This window comes from Cornus florida, unplaced genomic scaffold (genome assembly GCF_030987335.1).
Source record: "Cornus florida cultivar Cherokee Brave unplaced genomic scaffold, ASM3098733v1 CherokeeBrave_3.0.0_Hap2_Chr05, whole genome shotgun sequence".
In the NCBI taxonomy this organism is placed as follows: Eukaryota; Viridiplantae; Streptophyta; class Magnoliopsida; order Cornales; family Cornaceae; genus Cornus; species Cornus florida.
The window spans coordinates 113,359,880-113,375,631 of NW_026775575.1; the positions used below are offsets into that span (position 1 = coordinate 113,359,880).

Sequence of the window (15,752 nt, forward strand, 5' to 3'; positions counted from 1 at the left end):
AAATTTTGCATCTGAATCCCATTCCACTTGAAATTACTAAGACAATAAAATGTAGACACGCAAAAATCACATAGAGAAGCAGAAAACTTGAGTCTAATAGCTCTGAAGTTGCTGATAAGCAAATTCAGATTAGGATCTCAAATTATTAACAGAAACAAATACAACAACCATGTCACTATTACATTCGTAGTCTTAAAAAGCATGAAACCTCAGTAAAAATAAAGCTTACTGAGCATGGAGATCATACAATCTGGCTGGTTTACCGGCTAACTCTGACAATTTAGGGGCAACAGCTAAGTCTGATAGTTTAGAGCCAACCGACATGCTGTTGCGAGTTAGCGTACTAGCATTTCTGTGTTTCCTGCACCGAAAAGATCCAGCATGTGTGGTTGGTGAGCACAGGCAATTGTATCTTACACTGGATGTTTTTCGTAAGGTCGATGGCGATGATGGTGGTGAGGACACCATTGATGATGATTTCTTCACCTCCTCTATATCTAGATGTGGCAGAGCTATCTTCTCTTTCCTTGGCTTTTCATCCATCCTAACCCTGGATTGAATGGTGAGGTTCAGTTGACATTAATGTCGATTAAACAAAGAAAAAAACAACAGATGAAGGTTCAGGACATTGCAGCAATTGAGTCACTTTTGCAAAGTTTTGAACAGAAAAGCAATTCATTGGTTGTGCTTGAACATGAAGGGTAGTTGAAATAAAAAAGTTGGGTTTATAAAACGAATCAACTTAAAGATTTGCGGCAAGAGTAGAAGTAAACATTTTGACTTTTCATTTATAAAACAAAACTAAGTTTCTCACTTTTTAACCCATAACACATAGGAAGACAAAATAGTGAGTTTGAGTAGTTATGTTAGGGAATACTCGAAAAAGATGATTGAATGAAGAACTGAAGGTTGGTTTGGTTTTGTTTCTGAAAACCGAATCAAAGAAATTGATTTGCAAAATATGATTGCCTGATTGTTTCCCGAGCAATTGTGGAAAAAAAATCCATATTTTGGGGATTCATTAACAATTGATATAGATCTGGAAATGGTCATGATTGATAGGCTGTATCTAGTTTTAATTTTTTTTTTTTTCCCGAGGATGAAGATGGTAGATGAAAATGAATTTCCAAATGAAACCAAATAAGCCATACATTAATTTATTATTGCTTGTTTTGAAAATATATATATATATATATATATATAGTTCCAAGAGCATTTGTTTAGACTGAAAATGCCATCTAACTGAGATCTGGACCACCTTTGTTTACAGGTATTTTTACCCATGGCACAACATCAACAGGCTGAAGATGCCACTAAGCCAATTTACAAAAGCATATTATAAATGAGCATACACAATACACACCAAATATATTAAAACAAAAATGATATATATATATATATATATATATAGATATATATATATATATATTTATGTATATATGTATGTATTTAGATGGATAAACTACAGAGGTTCACGGGCAGAAGCTAATGCAATGCCGGACAATGTTCTTGACATGATTCATTAGTAATGAAATTCTTTTGTTCCAACACATGCACATGGAATGGAGAAACAAACTTGGGCAGTATCTTCATGTTATTTCAACACAGAAGAGAAGAACAAAATAAGTGAGAGCATTGTGGACTTTAGATGCACATTACCTGTCGGATATTTCGTGACCAATAAGTCGGGGTTTTCCACTTACTGGGATTTTCTCTTCCTCTCAGTAAGATTTTATGGAGAGAAACAGAAAGAAGAAAACTGCCTTGACAATGGTTAGGAACTTGGTTTTTTCTCTTCAACAGAGTACCATTTGTTAGTCTCTTCAGGATAAATTTCTAAGGTGATGCTAAATCCTCATTTTTGCACCACAAAACCATTTTACTTTTATTAGAAAGGTGATTGCATCCATGTATATTTGCAGTTACATATTTAGCTTTCAACTTGCTGAAATTTCGACAGGTTTTTAGGGGCCTCAATTTAGTGAATGTTATACAGGTTTCTAGGGAGAGTCAGTTGTGATATGTCATACATACATCCAAACATGCCCATATATATTTGTGGTATAATATACCTTGTTTAGTTCTTAAATAAATTTACATAAATAATTACAATTTGGAGAAGAGGCATGTGGAAGAGCAACCTGTAACGCCTATGAATATAATCATTCTTCTTCTTCGCAGAATTTGAAATTTTTTCCGATACCAATTTCGAAGCACCAAACTCAATGCAGCAGCCGACCATAGCATTAACGGTTTTGACCATAATATGAATACAAGCCCCCATCCTGATTAAATATCATGCAACTGGGTACAAGAGAATGAAATCAAAGCATAAACCAAGCACAAGCTAAAGCTTAAACAGAACACCAATTCAAATAACATTGATAGTGTTTTTATAAAAGTACAAGATTCATGAAATTGCTACTTGAACTCCAAACTAACAATTAAGACAAAAATTTCTCAGAAACAAACAGATCAAATCTAAGGATACACGTGAAGATTATCAAATGTAGAAGAAGCAGACATAATAAGACCACACCAACAGGGACTAACTAGCTGGCAGCAGAACTGCAGGTGTTAACACCATCCTTGCAGTCATTGGTAAGATCATTGAAAGTCTCAATCTGCTTCTTTCCCCTCAAGAAAACTTCTGTGTCAACAGACCCCCTCATGTAACCATCGAATTCAACTGGAACCCCATTATTAAGCTTTGTGGTCTCTGCATACCACACGCTATTCTCATCCCAAAGATCTTTATATTCATCAAGAAAATGAGTAGTATATTTGTCTTTCAATGGGTCAAAGAAGGCTGTGTCTGGTTCATCTGTTGCAATGTACAGGTTCCTTCCATCATCAATTTTGTATTTCAAGGTTGAGAGAAGAGCTTGAGGTGAAGTATCTTTCTCGAGATTAGGCCAGAGCTCCTTGTTCTTTGCCTTCTCACCTCTCACAATATGAACGGAGTCAAAATCCCAATTCATCTTCGATGCAATTGCTGAAACTATGTCCATCAACCGTCTAGATTTCCATATCAGATGCCATGGCCGTTGCACAACAGACTCTGTCTCGCCTTCACACACCCTGTACCAGTAATTATCTGGTTCCACGGAGCCAAATTTCCTCATAATCAAAGTATCTTTCACTTCAGTTAACTTCATTGGTGTGATCTTCAAGTCCTCCACAAGATGGAGACTCAATCCACCTTTCTGATGCCACTTACTCCAATCTGACCAAAACTGACCCTGGTCCAACACAGATGCTGACTCTCTTAAATGCTCAAAATCAAAGTAAAACCTGAAATCCTTCCCTTCTTCATCTTGATTTGATGAAGTGTAAATGGAAGACAAACAGATTTTCAAATCCATAACCAGTGTCCGGTTCAAGTACTGAGCTTCACCCAGAGCACACATAAAACTCCAGAGATAGTGATCCATGCTTTTGCATTTATCACCACCTCCTGTGTAAATCAAGTACCGCCCACGATCAAATGACCCCTCAGATTCAACCACGGGCAGTGCGTCATTTACGGTTTCCCCAACCACAGGTAGAGCAATAGTCTGCTGCTCTTTCTCTTCCTTCGCCGGTTTCTTCTCGAAACCCGGTTTCTGATTCTTCTTCCTCTTCCTTGCATTTCCTCCAGAATGGTAATCTCCAATTCCAACCACACTAAGTGTACAATTCTCCGATCTAGAAACCACAAAACTACGGTAATCCTTATAAAAGGCTGCAGTCTTTCCTTCCTTGGGTCTAAACCGCCACGCCATATGGCAAGAAGTATCATTATATCCACGAACAGGTTTGCCAAAGCGGTAAAAATGTATATCCTTGAATTGTTCGATAGCTGCCTTCATCATCAAATGGAACACATCGGGGTCCGTACAGTCAATTGGTTTATCAACCTCAGCCTCACATTCAATATTAGTTGTCACCGGAGTCGCAGAATCAACATCGGTAATATTTATAAAAGTGGCGAATGCAGTCTGGTTGGCAGCCATAAAGTCCTCACCAGTCTTGACAACAGTGCTATCCGATATAAAAGTGGCATTGGAGGTGGATGTAAGGAAAGTTGTGATTTTGGTTGAGGGGTGAAACAGAGGGTCCTCGGGTTCATAAGTTGCAGCAATAATGGTGAAGATCAGGACCCCGATCACGAAAATCGTGAAACAGAGATTCCCAATCATTGCAAGAGCATTTTGGCCTAGGTTTTCCGGCCGGAAACTTCCCGATCGCAATAGAGAAGAACCACCCAACATTTTTCAACCCAAAATTCAAAGAAACCACCCAAGAGCTACTAAGAATACAAAAATTGATCAAATAATCGAACTACAAATCAACAAAACTACCGTTCAATAGTTCGAATAGCACTAGAAAACTAAGAATCATTCAGCAACAATGCAAGAATCAAAAAGGAGCTAGGGTTTTACAGATCTGGCAATATCAACTAAGACTGAGACCTCTCACTAGCAACAGGAATCAAACGGAAATAGAATTTGAAAGATAGAAACGAAATGCAAGTTAATTGGAGATGATGGAAGGAGATTCAAACAACAATTATACAGAGCCTATATATATAGATCTACTGTATCTATAGCTTTGGGTAATCAACAAAGAAGCAGAAGATCGAATGCTAGAGTTTTCATACCTTTTCTACATCTGGAGACTAGACATCATTAGCAGCACCACATAAATTCAGCCACATATCACTCGCTTTCTCTCTCTACAGACACTACAGAGTCTTCTCTCTCTCAAAACTGGTCCGACCGCAACTACTTGATTGTTCAATCTTGTAGTCAAAAGATGATGACGATTACACTATAGTAATATACAACGCTCCAGGATAAAATGAGCATGGAGGTGCAGTGCGCTTATGCTATTCTGATGCTTCCACGTATATAGTGATATTTCATGGATGGTTGGATTGGGTTTGGGATACTGCGCACCCGGCGCATGAACTGTTTATGTTTACTTTATTTTATTATTATTATTTTTTATATATATAAAAAATCATTTATTATTTTTGTAGCACACATAAATGTATTATTAACTTGATATATACAGTTACACCGACAACTTGGTGGTCGAAATGTAAATTTAATACAAATTAGATCTAAATGTAAAGTCAAGTCCACTGTATAGCTTGGTCTGCTATAGCCTTTTTTTTTTTTTTTTTTTTTTTTTTTTTTTTTTTTTTTAACTTTCATCCGTGCTAAAATAATTGTTCATTTTTTTATTTTAAAATGTTTCAAAAAAATATATTTTATTCTAAAATTAAATGCATTATATTTTATAATATTTTCAAATTATCATTTTATCTAAATAAGTGTATTAATGAACACTATTTTATCTTTTAATAAGGACATATTTAAAACTTCGCTCCCATCAATATAATAAAAAATTATTAAAACTCCACTATTATAAAAAATTAAATTCCCAAACAATACATGTATTTTGATACACGACTAGATATAAAAATGTTTTAAAAGTTCAAATAAACACTTCACAATATTGTTCCTAACAAAATTTGAACTCTTCAAATAAAAATCAATTTTGTATAACAAGTTCACATGTAAGTTAAAAATTAATGAAAAATGAAATAATAGAGTTAGAGATTCGGTTAATCACACCAAACATGACTGTGAAACAAAATGTCAGTTTACTTTTTGAAAAAAAAAAAAAAGAAGTAAAAATATGATATTTTTTCACAAAATAATAGAGATACAGATTCGGTTAATCACACCAAACATCACCATGTAACAAAATGTCAGTATTACATTTTTTATTAAAAAAAATAGTAAAAATCAGGATATTTGTTACAAATTATTATTATTATTTGGGTAAACAAACAAAGCACACTCGTTATTCTAGATATTCTCTTTGAAGAGGGGTCGAAGTGAAATAAGAGACGATTGCTGGGTCTTTAGATGGAATAAAGGCTAAAAGCACATGCATATTTGAGATTGAGATTTGGCAAGCTAAGATATGAAATTCCAAATAATAATAATAATAATAATAATTACTTGGTTTGATCTTGTCTTGCCTATTTAAGATTATAGATTCATTTATTGGGTTCAATTAATGTTTTGGGGCCTAAGCTGCATAGAAAAGCATCATTTGATAGGGAAACAATCTCCCTCCCAGAGATATTGCTGGAGAATTGCAAGGCAAATGGATTGGTGGAACTCCCTCCATTTGGTTGCAGGGTTCTTGTATAAGGAGAGAGAATAAAGAGCTTTATTGTTTTGTTCCCTCCTAGTCCCTTCCCCTTCCTTTCTCACTTAGAAACCAAACATGGGAAAACCTCAACTCCTCCTCCTTTTCCTTCCCATTAAACTCTCTCAATCTAAACGCACTCTTAGCTGTGCTTTTAGGCAGTGTAATGCTTCAAGGAATGTCAGTAATAGCACAGTAAAACGATAACTAGGGTATGAATTTTTTTAACATCAGGAAAAATCAAATACAATAGTAAGGTTAACAAAAATATTCTTCAACGTTGATTTGATTTTTCTTAACCTCAGGAAACAAAATGCTGTTTTTGCTTATACATATACTCATTACAACAATCAACTGTTTAACTATATTTCTTGCTATCAAAACTCACTTTACAGGTAAGACCAGAAGAAAGACGACAAAACAGGAACTGGTATAATCCCCAAAAACCTAGTCTTACCTTGAAGAGTGTCTATAAATCCTCCAACAAAATGAACCCCAGGAAATAGAGAAGTTTCTCAATGCTCACTACAACGAAACACAATTGTGAAGAATGGTAAAACCATGAAGACCTGCACATACCTGCCCCAACTATCTTATAATGGTCAATATCATTTACAGGAGGATTTACCTTTTTATATCCTCAGCTCGACCAACTGGTCCATATCTCCAGACTACTTTTATAGATTTACACTCTATTTTGTGCCCAATCTCTAATCTGCTTGATATTTTCACTTTTCCTTCAACTGAACTTGTTGGAATCCCCCAAAAAATACTAACACCCGCCCCCCCCCCCCCCCCCCCCCCCCCCCCCCCCAACACAAAAAAAAAGAAAAAGAAAAACCATTTCAGAAACTACTGGGCCAGTTAATCTGTGCATGTTGAAGCTGCTGAAAGACACCAGCTGTAGGTCCGACCATATCAACAGCTCCAGCAACGGTCTGAGACACTTGTAAAAGTGGGTGAACACTTGCTGGTGTGACAGCTTGTGCAGGCTGATAGAAACCAGGAAAGGTGCCATGGCTGGCCTGCATTGGGTTGAAAGTCACCTGACCTGGATGAATGTTGTAGAAGGAACCAGCCTGCAAAGCAGATATGTCTCGGCCTGGTGGAGTGATCCATACAGCTGAACCTTCAGTCTGCAAAAATAAATGATCATATCCTTCATGCAGCTTGAGACGAGTGGAGAAAGAAGGAAAAATAGAATGTATGAGTTAACTGAGCTCAAAGCAAGTAAACTTCAGCAGTTCCAGTCAATCAGGAAAAAAAAAAAAAAAACCAACTTATAATGAGATTCACAAAAAACAACCGCCACTGAATATTCCGACTGGAGTTAGACCAAGTGTAAATATAATAAAGTCCGACAAGCACATCATGTTAAGGCTCCTAAACTTATTCCAAAAATTCACAATCCGATCCTTGGGTTCCTACACCTAAATTCATTGTATAACCGCTGACAAACCACTAAAATATGGAACATATGTTTGTTCAATCAAAATCTTAAAAATAAGTGGAGCCAGACAACAAAAATATAATAACAAATTTCACGTTACATATTTTTCTTCTCTATTTTTATTAAACAGGGTTGTTACTTTATCAAGGGGTAGATAGCAAGCACCAAACCACAATATGTAACACAAACTGCCAAATGGACATTCAAACCCAATCCTTCCACGTCCATTGATCTTCATTCTTCACTAATGCTTCCATTTTCTCATCCCAGATCAAAGTGAAGTTTACAATTCGTCTAAATTAAATTATTAATGGGTCCTTCAGTAAAACAAATTTTTAATATAAAAAAATAACAAGATTAATCATATAAAGTATATAAAAACCAACCTGCTGCGCAGTAATGTAAACATTACTTTCCTTTAACTGGGATGAAGCAAGATCCTCATTAACGGCTGAGTTTCCATTTGTCACAGCTAAACTGGGACTATAACCAGCTGGGGAGGAGCCATATGGTCCATGGCTTCCAGGCAATACAATATGGGTTGCATTTCCTGCATTAGTTCCTGGTTTGTATTGTGGAAGTGAAAATTTGGCAGTTGCTGCTGGTGGAGGTGGATATACACTGCCAGCCTGTGGTTGCTGAGGGAATGCACCATTGCTTAAAATTTGGTGGACAGCTGGAGGTGGAACATAAAATGGGGAGATATAGTGACCATATGGAATGAAGTTCTGAGGATAATAGGGTATATGAACCCCAGTTGGTAGTCGGAAGAGAGGGAGTGGTTGCTGAGTTAGAGCTATTGAGTTCTGCATGACCACAGCAGCTTGAGTTACAAGTGGAGTTGGACCTGCTGTAGACAAAACCACAGAGTTTCCACCCTGCGATTAGACATATATAAATCATCAGAAGTGGACCTATATATATATTAATAAAGAAATGTATCAAAATGAGGCAGGCTAGAAGCTGTTTGTTCATCACTCACAGTTGAAATATAGAGAGGTTTCATTTATCAAAATATAGGGAGAGGGAGAGGGAGGGGGGGAGGGTGGGTGGTGGACATGATACATATTCAAGACTAAAATAAAAAAAATGAATGTCTTCTTAAACAAAAGCTTAATATATTAAAAGGAATAGCAACCAATCCAAGATTGCCATTACACAACAAGGTTTATGATAATGATGACAACACCAACTTAGTCCCTACTATGGAACAATTTACCAATATCCTTCCTGGAGGTCCTCAATAGAAATGTTACCATCTTGAGCTATGTAAATAGGATGCATGAAGGGATCTGCATGAAATTCAGAATCAAACACAAATCCTGCAAAGGAAGCCCAAAAATCCACAGGACAGGGACAAAATATGATCTTTTAATGGAGAAACAAAAGCAGCAGGTACATGGTGACATTTTGACCAGCAAAAAATCGAACCCTGACAATCACATGGCGCAGAGTTATGACCGTCTTCATCAAAATTAAAATTTATGCCCCACAAAAAATAAGATGTTTAGCTTGCAACATCACCTTCTGATAAATCTCTAACATAAATATTTTCTGTAACATAATTGTAAGAACTATCTAGTCTTTTCACACAGTGGGTAAAAAGTTGCAAGGATTTGATATGCACTGACCTCTTGAGGAGGCTGAGAAGTCTGTGGAGATAACACTGTAACACTCCCATTGTACTTAGCCGCAACTCCAGGTGAATAAAAGGGAGAGACACGGCCATCACTATCAGCACCAAACCGATAAAATTGAGCATAGCATGTTGGATCAAGTGGTTGTGGAACCTATACATATAATCATATGATAGCCAAAGAATTTTATAGCAAATTCTAGAAAATAAAACCAGAAAACATGAAAATATTTTTGAAAAATCACAAGCCAAAGTCAACTAAAAGCAAATAAACTTTAATCAAGAGACATGAGCTTTTATTTAACAGCCATGAACAAGTTGAAGATATTGAGATTCAAATGCATAAAAAGTATGTTATCTTGAACAACAAACAACACGGAAGACCCGATGGTCAAAGACTTACAACAAAGCTAGGAAGGTGAGAAACATCACGTGGTTGAGACTCGGAGCTTTCAAATGGTGCAAGCTGACTGCTGAGCATTGGAGGCATGAAACCAAAATTGTAGTTAGAAGCAGTATGAATCGTTGAACACTGACTGCTTACAGGTAGCAAGGTAGTCTCTTGCTTTGAATCAGTATACTCTGGTGGGACTGCAGTGGACAAGACATCGCCCTCACTAGAAGAAAAATTTTCTGGGACATGTGTAGGTGATTGCGGATGATTGGTAAAATCTCCTTCCTCAGCAGTTGCCAATGCATTTTGATTGCTAAGTCCAATGATAGAGCAAGTAATAAAAATTGTCAATATACAATACTCATAAGGTATAAGTACATAGTTCACGATGTACAGTATTCATTTGCAGCGACCACATAAGGGTTGGAAATGCCCAACCAGATGTGTTTATTTTTCACAGTTAAAAACAGTAAAGTCGGTCTTAAATTTTCTAATAAGGCATTCCATTCTAGCCGTTTTCCCCTACACTCAGCTTGGTTTCACAACCCCCTCCATCCCTGCCCCCACTTCTCCCTCCCAATGCCCATGAAAGTTCAAATCTTCGTTTTTTGGATAAACACGCAGTCTCAATACACCAGAGCAAGGATTAATTTCATACAAGTATAGCTGTCATCCGGAAAATCAGTTCCTTTATGTCCCCTGCAGAACAACTACGCAGTGTAATGACAACCTAGCACTAAACATTGAGAAACTGTTTCATGGAAGGCAACTAAAGAATTTTCTATTTGAACGATTAAGCAAAGAAGATGATTATTTATTCACCTTACATTTCATTCACAAATCCCAAACTATCATTCCTCTGAGTCTCTGACCAGCCATGACACAGACAAATTGCATAGACAAGACAAATGAAATGGCTAACTCCAACATCTCACATGCATATCTGACCTCTCATTGCTAGCTCACAGTTCTGATCACGTATCAGCTAAGTGTATAAATTTACTCGTTATGTGGACCAGACACAGCAACCCTCACATAATAATTAATCATTATCATTACCAACACAATAATAATAATTTATAACCAACGATTATAGCTGCTGTTGTTACAAGGGTTTTTAGTTCTTGCCCATAAAAAAGACAAATGACAAAATCCCTTGTCCTAGGCAAAATTAATAACCTAAGATACTGGGCATTAAACAAAACCTAATCCGAAATGATAAAATTCTATTGCCAAAATTTTTGGAGTCTTTGTTGATCTCTTCAGCCCATGAGACGAGTCAAGGGACTTTAGTTCTTCCTAGAATAAAAGAGAAAAGGGGATAGCAAAATCCAGTGTCTTTGCTGAAAATAATTTCCCAGCATCATAATCAATCAGACAAGAAAAGAAACATAAAATTTTCACAAACCTTGAGGACTGCTCCACAGTTTCTTCAATCCTAGCAGAAATTTCAGAAGGAGTTGTAGCACTCTTGTCACTTTCTCTATCATTATCAGAGCTTGTGCTAAAACCAAAACTTGTATCAAAACTTCCAAAACAAAACCCAAAATTTTCAACTTCAGGGACATGGATATGACTTGGGAAGATAACATGTTGAACATCTGAAATATGTAACTTATCAAGCTTCCTCCTCTGCAGTTTTGAAGTGGCTTCCATTGAATCAAGCGCACTAAATACAGGGCCTGACCGGGTATTAGCTTCCACTTTATTGGGGACCTCAGATGAACCAGCTGTCCCAGACCCTTGAGCAAGATTAGGGTTGGTTGGCTTTGCTTTCCACTCCTTACTAGGCACTGTAAAAAACCACAGGATTTATGAGTTATTAACAAATGTTAGAAGTACTGTTTCGGTATAATCAAAGAAGATATTAAGACGAAACAAAGAAACAAGTCTGTTACATCACAAGAAAAGTATATCTAGTGAATAAAATTTTCAAGGTCCTCACGGGCAGTTGATTTGCTCTCAACTGGGATAACTGTTATATGTTGCAGGCTTTGGGTTCCATGTTCAATTGTAACCATAGCACTGGGGAGCCGTGAGTCAAGAGGCGGCACCAGAACTGAATCTGAATCTGAAAAATAGTCTCTGGAGGAAGGCGCTGTAGCCATTGAAGCAGAGCTGTTATTTGAGCTTGGTGTGAGCTGCCCCAGTGTGTCCCCAGTTCCAAAATCAATGGTAGGGTTTTCCTTTGCGCCAACAGGGTGCATAATTGATGATGAACCCCTCAGCTTACTTATGCCAACAGTTGAAACCTCCTCGGATTGATTGACTGCGCCACCTGCAGACAAATGGGCAGTATGTGCAGCACCAGTAATTTCAGAAGCTATGTCAGTGGAACCATCGGTTACGACAATTACAGAGCTGCAAAAGATAGAAGATGAAACTTGTAAGTATTATATCACTCGTTGTCAGAGCAAATAGATTTGATAATTTAAAGAAGATCAGATCCTGTTGAACATAGCAGAAAATCTATTACAAGCTGTAGCACCTTGTTGTGGGAGTGGTTTGTTTATTTTTCGTATTCTGAGAGGTAGGGGAAGACGGGAGACCAACTCCCTTGTCTGAAATGTGAATGAATCCATTTTCCTTTCCAGGAGCAGAATTTCTACCACCACCAATATCTGACCATAATAGTATATGAGATAAAAGTAGCTGATATGCATACAAGAAATATATGACATGCTCATGCAAATGTTACATAATCATAGCTAACGATATCCAAAAGAAAATTTGAAAGATAAAATACATAAAATCATGTACAACAAACAATTGCAACATGATCCAATTCTGCAAGCTAAAAGGGCAACAAAATTCTGAGAACTGAAATTCTCAAAAGATAGCTGCATCAAGTAGTGGTTTACCATGAGCAAAGTAACGAGGTAAATAGTTCCCACGCCCAGCACTGCTCCACCGACCCTGCATACCAGGCCTCCACCTCAACTCTGCAGACTCTTTGTTGTTCAAATTCTGCAAAAATATAAACATTTAGGTAATTGAAGTACTAATAAAGCACCAAAAAGAAAGAGTTAAGACAAACTAAAATAAAACAAAACCCTCTTATATTTATCAAGTATATAAGAAAAGATACAATGCAAATAGTAAGGTGCTAATTTGATTAGAACTTGATAGTGATAAACTAGATAAAATTACTTGTAGAACAAATCCTTTTTCTGATTACAGCTATTCCAGTGGTACAGATTTTACACATCTAATTTAGCATCATAATCTTCTCAACTTAAATTTATACCCATTTCACTTCCCATCTGGATCCTATGTGGGACACATCTAATAGTAAGGCACTCTCCCAGCCCCTGAGCTGCAAACAAAAAGGAAGTACCGGAGTACAAGATTTATGCCACTTCATACAGAACTTATTGCACGTGATATTATTTTCCTCGTTGCTGGGCGCTTAGCGTGACAATTGAACAAGGACTGGGTGTGACTGTGATACCAACTGTAATGGGCCGGGTGCTTCGCGGTCTGACCCAAAAGCTTAAGCTATTGGGTAATGTTGCATACCCACCCATTCATACCCATTTCACTTCCCATCCGGATCCTATGTGGGACACCTCTAATAGTAAGGCATTTGTAGAAGAGAACTCTCCCAGCCCCTGAGCTGCTAACAAAAAGGAAGTACCGGAGTACAAGATTTATGGCACTTCATAAGGAACTTATTGCACATGATATTATTTTCCTCGATGGTGGTATACTTGTTGGTTCTTCTACATGCATGTAAACACTTAAGCATAGATCTCCTCGATGCCTTGCCATTGTCCGTAACAGGTCATAGGGACTGGGAAAGGAAAAGCGGGTAGGGTGATTCAGTCACCATAATATTATGTTCAACATCTCATGTAATGTTGAAGCGCGAGACTCATGTCTGTGTAAGCTGATTACTGTATACAACTAATAGAAGGAAGTAATGTATTCATCAATATTAATGGCACAACTTATGGGTCCATTGCCAACTCATAAAACAACCTTACCTCTTTTCTCTTGTCACGTTTTCTTTTGACCTCATGGAATGTATCTGTGAAAACATAGCATGCACTTGTTATTTTCTTCAGAGAGGATGAAATCAAAAATAAAAGAGAACAGTTGGATACATTTATTAATCCTGGATTTAATAAAAGTTCTATCCATCCCAATGGAGATAACAAAACAAAGATGCAGATTTGACTGGTACAATACCTAGAGAGAGAGCAAGAGAGAGAGACCCATAACACTTGGCAACTGTTCATTCAAAACATAACCAATAAAATCATAAGGAAAAATAACTATGCCAGAGCATGCTTTTTGAAGTTCAATGTCTAATTTTCTTGTAACCCCAAAATGCTCTGAGCAAAGATTATTATCAACTACTAAAAAGGTAATAAGTCAATTAGATCACTTAATCCGTGCTCAAAACTGACAAGCCTGACTCAAAGCAGTTAAAATATCCTTTAAATAGTGCCTTCTCTAAGCATAGAGTAGTAGTAGTAGTAGTAGTAAGTGACAGCAGTAGATAGACTTATCAAAAAAAAAAGTGACAGCAGTAGATAGAACTTTATCTAAGTGCTTGATTTCCATGTTGTCATATATTTGAACTAAATTTTCTAAATATCACAATAAAAATTGATTCCATTGCTGAGATACATCTAAGAGAAAGCCCACAACTTGAAAACATTGATCTTGAACACCTGAGGCAGATAACATTTGAAACTCGGCATGAAAAGATGATCAAGAGGTATTAAATTAACTAATGAACAACCTCAATTAAAATAAATTACATGATCACTTCAACGCACCACTTAGTCTACAATTTAATGATATCTAGACTAGTGTTAAGCAAGCATCACTTGCAACGATTTATGGCAAGTTTTCTGCTCTTATCAGTTCATACATAGAAGTTCATTAATAATGGTAACATTATTTGTTTGCAAAAATGTATTAAATCTAAACAACATTACAACCATGAACTGATGAAAGTGATAAAGTAACCAAGTGGCTCAAGTCCAATCTTCTATCTATCCTATATCAAACTCATGAACATCAGAGTCTTAACAACAAGCTCATAGTCCTGAAACCATACTATAAAAAGCCAACCCAAATTAAGCTGTGAAAACGAGGGCAAGAAAAATTCAGAGCAACAATTTTCCTGTAAATGACAAGAAACAACAGTCAACCTTAGAAAAAGTAAATAAAAAGCGAAAACCCAGTAAAGCTAATCAAAACCCCAACTTGGTTTGACTCAAGTAAGAGTATACACCATAACAAAAACATACCAAATCTAATCAAACCAAATCCCAAATGAAGAATCCAAAATCCATTAATCACCAATCATAGTTCACAACACATCATGATGAAAAATCAAGATCAACCCCAAATAATACACCATAGAGCTCAAAGAGAAGAAGCCGAAAAAACAAACAAAGAAAGATAGGAAACCCTGAAGGAGGAGCTTCTGGGCCGTCTCATTGGGATCCATGGAACACTCCTTGAGCGTGGCATATATCTCCTCTTCACTGGGATTGCCCGTGATCTCCTTGATATTGTGGATTGTCTTGCGAACACTGCTTGGGATTGAAACCCTAGCATTAGTGCTCATGTTTACAAAGCACAAATTAGCTGTATATATCTATATGATATGATACGTATAGAGAGAGTGAGCGTGTGTGAAATTTAGAGAGAGAGAACAAAGACTGTAATGGAAATGAGATGATGGTTGTATTGAATTTGATCTATTGTCAGGTGTAGAGGTAGAAAGACAAGAAAAGTAGAGATGAGCGAGAGAGAAGTGAGCAAATGAAGAGAGTTTTGGAAGGCATTTTGGTTTTGTTCCCTTTTCTTCGTCTTTCGTTTGGACATGTAGGAGGGAAAAGCAAAGGAAATAATAGCACATGCTTATCAAGGGGGTAAAAAATAAAAATAAAAATAGCGAAAAGAAAATTAAAAGATTTGATTTTTATTATAAGTACAATAAATGAAAAAAAAAAAATTCACTTGGCATGAAAAATAGAAGCAAAATTAAACGATCTTATTATATTTATAGTTTATTTCTTTTGTCTTTTCATTTTTATCTT

General features: G+C 36.6%; 3 protein-coding genes across 6 annotated transcripts; all 3 read right to left on the reverse strand.

Annotated features, from left to right (window-relative positions):
- Positions 1-75: 75 nt before the first annotated feature.
- Positions 76-4,816, reverse strand: LOC132308695 (uncharacterized). Its single transcript, XM_059806868.1, has 3 exons — positions 4,643-4,816; positions 2,142-2,304; positions 76-550 (listed from the first exon to the last, which is right to left on the reverse strand). Exons 2-3 carry the CDS (start codon positions 2,282-2,284, stop codon positions 226-228), a joined length of 468 nt encoding a protein of 155 aa, XP_059662851.1. The 5' UTR covers positions 2,285-2,304; positions 4,643-4,816; the 3' UTR covers positions 76-225.
- LOC132308694 (uncharacterized) lies at positions 2,355-4,646 on the reverse strand. Its single transcript, XM_059806867.1, has one exon. It carries the CDS (start codon positions 4,251-4,253, stop codon positions 2,553-2,555), a length of 1,701 nt encoding a protein of 566 aa, XP_059662850.1. The 5' UTR covers positions 4,254-4,646; the 3' UTR covers positions 2,355-2,552.
- A 2,206-nt stretch (positions 4,817-7,022) lies between the features above and the next one.
- On the reverse strand, positions 7,023-15,583 carry LOC132308696 (GBF-interacting protein 1-like). 4 transcript variants are annotated; one of them, XM_059806871.1, is made up of 11 exons: positions 15,118-15,583; positions 13,882-13,923; positions 13,677-13,720; positions 12,552-12,657; positions 12,179-12,311; positions 11,636-12,051; positions 11,099-11,483; positions 9,700-10,003; positions 9,292-9,450; positions 8,047-8,538; positions 7,023-7,346 (listed from the first exon to the last, which is right to left on the reverse strand). In XM_059806871.1, exons 1-11 carry the CDS (start codon positions 15,275-15,277, stop codon positions 7,056-7,058), a joined length of 2,532 nt encoding a protein of 843 aa, XP_059662854.1. In that variant the 5' UTR covers positions 15,278-15,583; the 3' UTR covers positions 7,023-7,055. The 4 variants fall into 4 exon arrangements, with proteins under 4 accessions (XP_059662854.1, XP_059662855.1, XP_059662853.1 ...); XM_059806872.1 differs by lacking the exon at positions 13,882-13,923 and having other exon boundaries at positions 15,118-15,581; XM_059806870.1 differs by having other exon boundaries at positions 13,677-14,827; positions 14,955-15,257.
- Positions 15,584-15,752: the final 169 nt, after the last annotated feature.

Coding starts and splice junctions, on each gene's coding strand:
- LOC132308695 (XM_059806868.1), bottom strand. CDS start 2,284: ATGGGGGCTTGTATTCATATTATGGTCAAAACCGTTAATGCTATGGTC. Junction 551..2,141: donor TATATTCATAGGCGTTACAG/GTTGCTCTTCCA, acceptor CATTCAATCCAG/GGTTAGGATGGATGAAAAGC.
- LOC132308694 (XM_059806867.1), bottom strand. CDS start 4,253: ATGTTGGGTGGTTCTTCTCTATTGCGATCGGGAAGTTTCCGGCCGGAA.
- LOC132308696 (XM_059806870.1), bottom strand. CDS start 13,931: ATGAACAGTTGCCAAGTGTTATGGGTCTCTCTCTCTTGCTCTCTCTCT. Junction 10,004..11,098: donor ACTGTGGAGCAGTCCTCAAG/GTTTGTGAAAAT, acceptor CATTGGACTTAG/CAATCAAAATGCATTGGCAA. Junction 7,347..8,046: donor TTTACATTACTGCGCAGCAG/GTTGGTTTTTAT, acceptor TTATTTTTGCAG/ACTGAAGGTTCAGCTGTATG.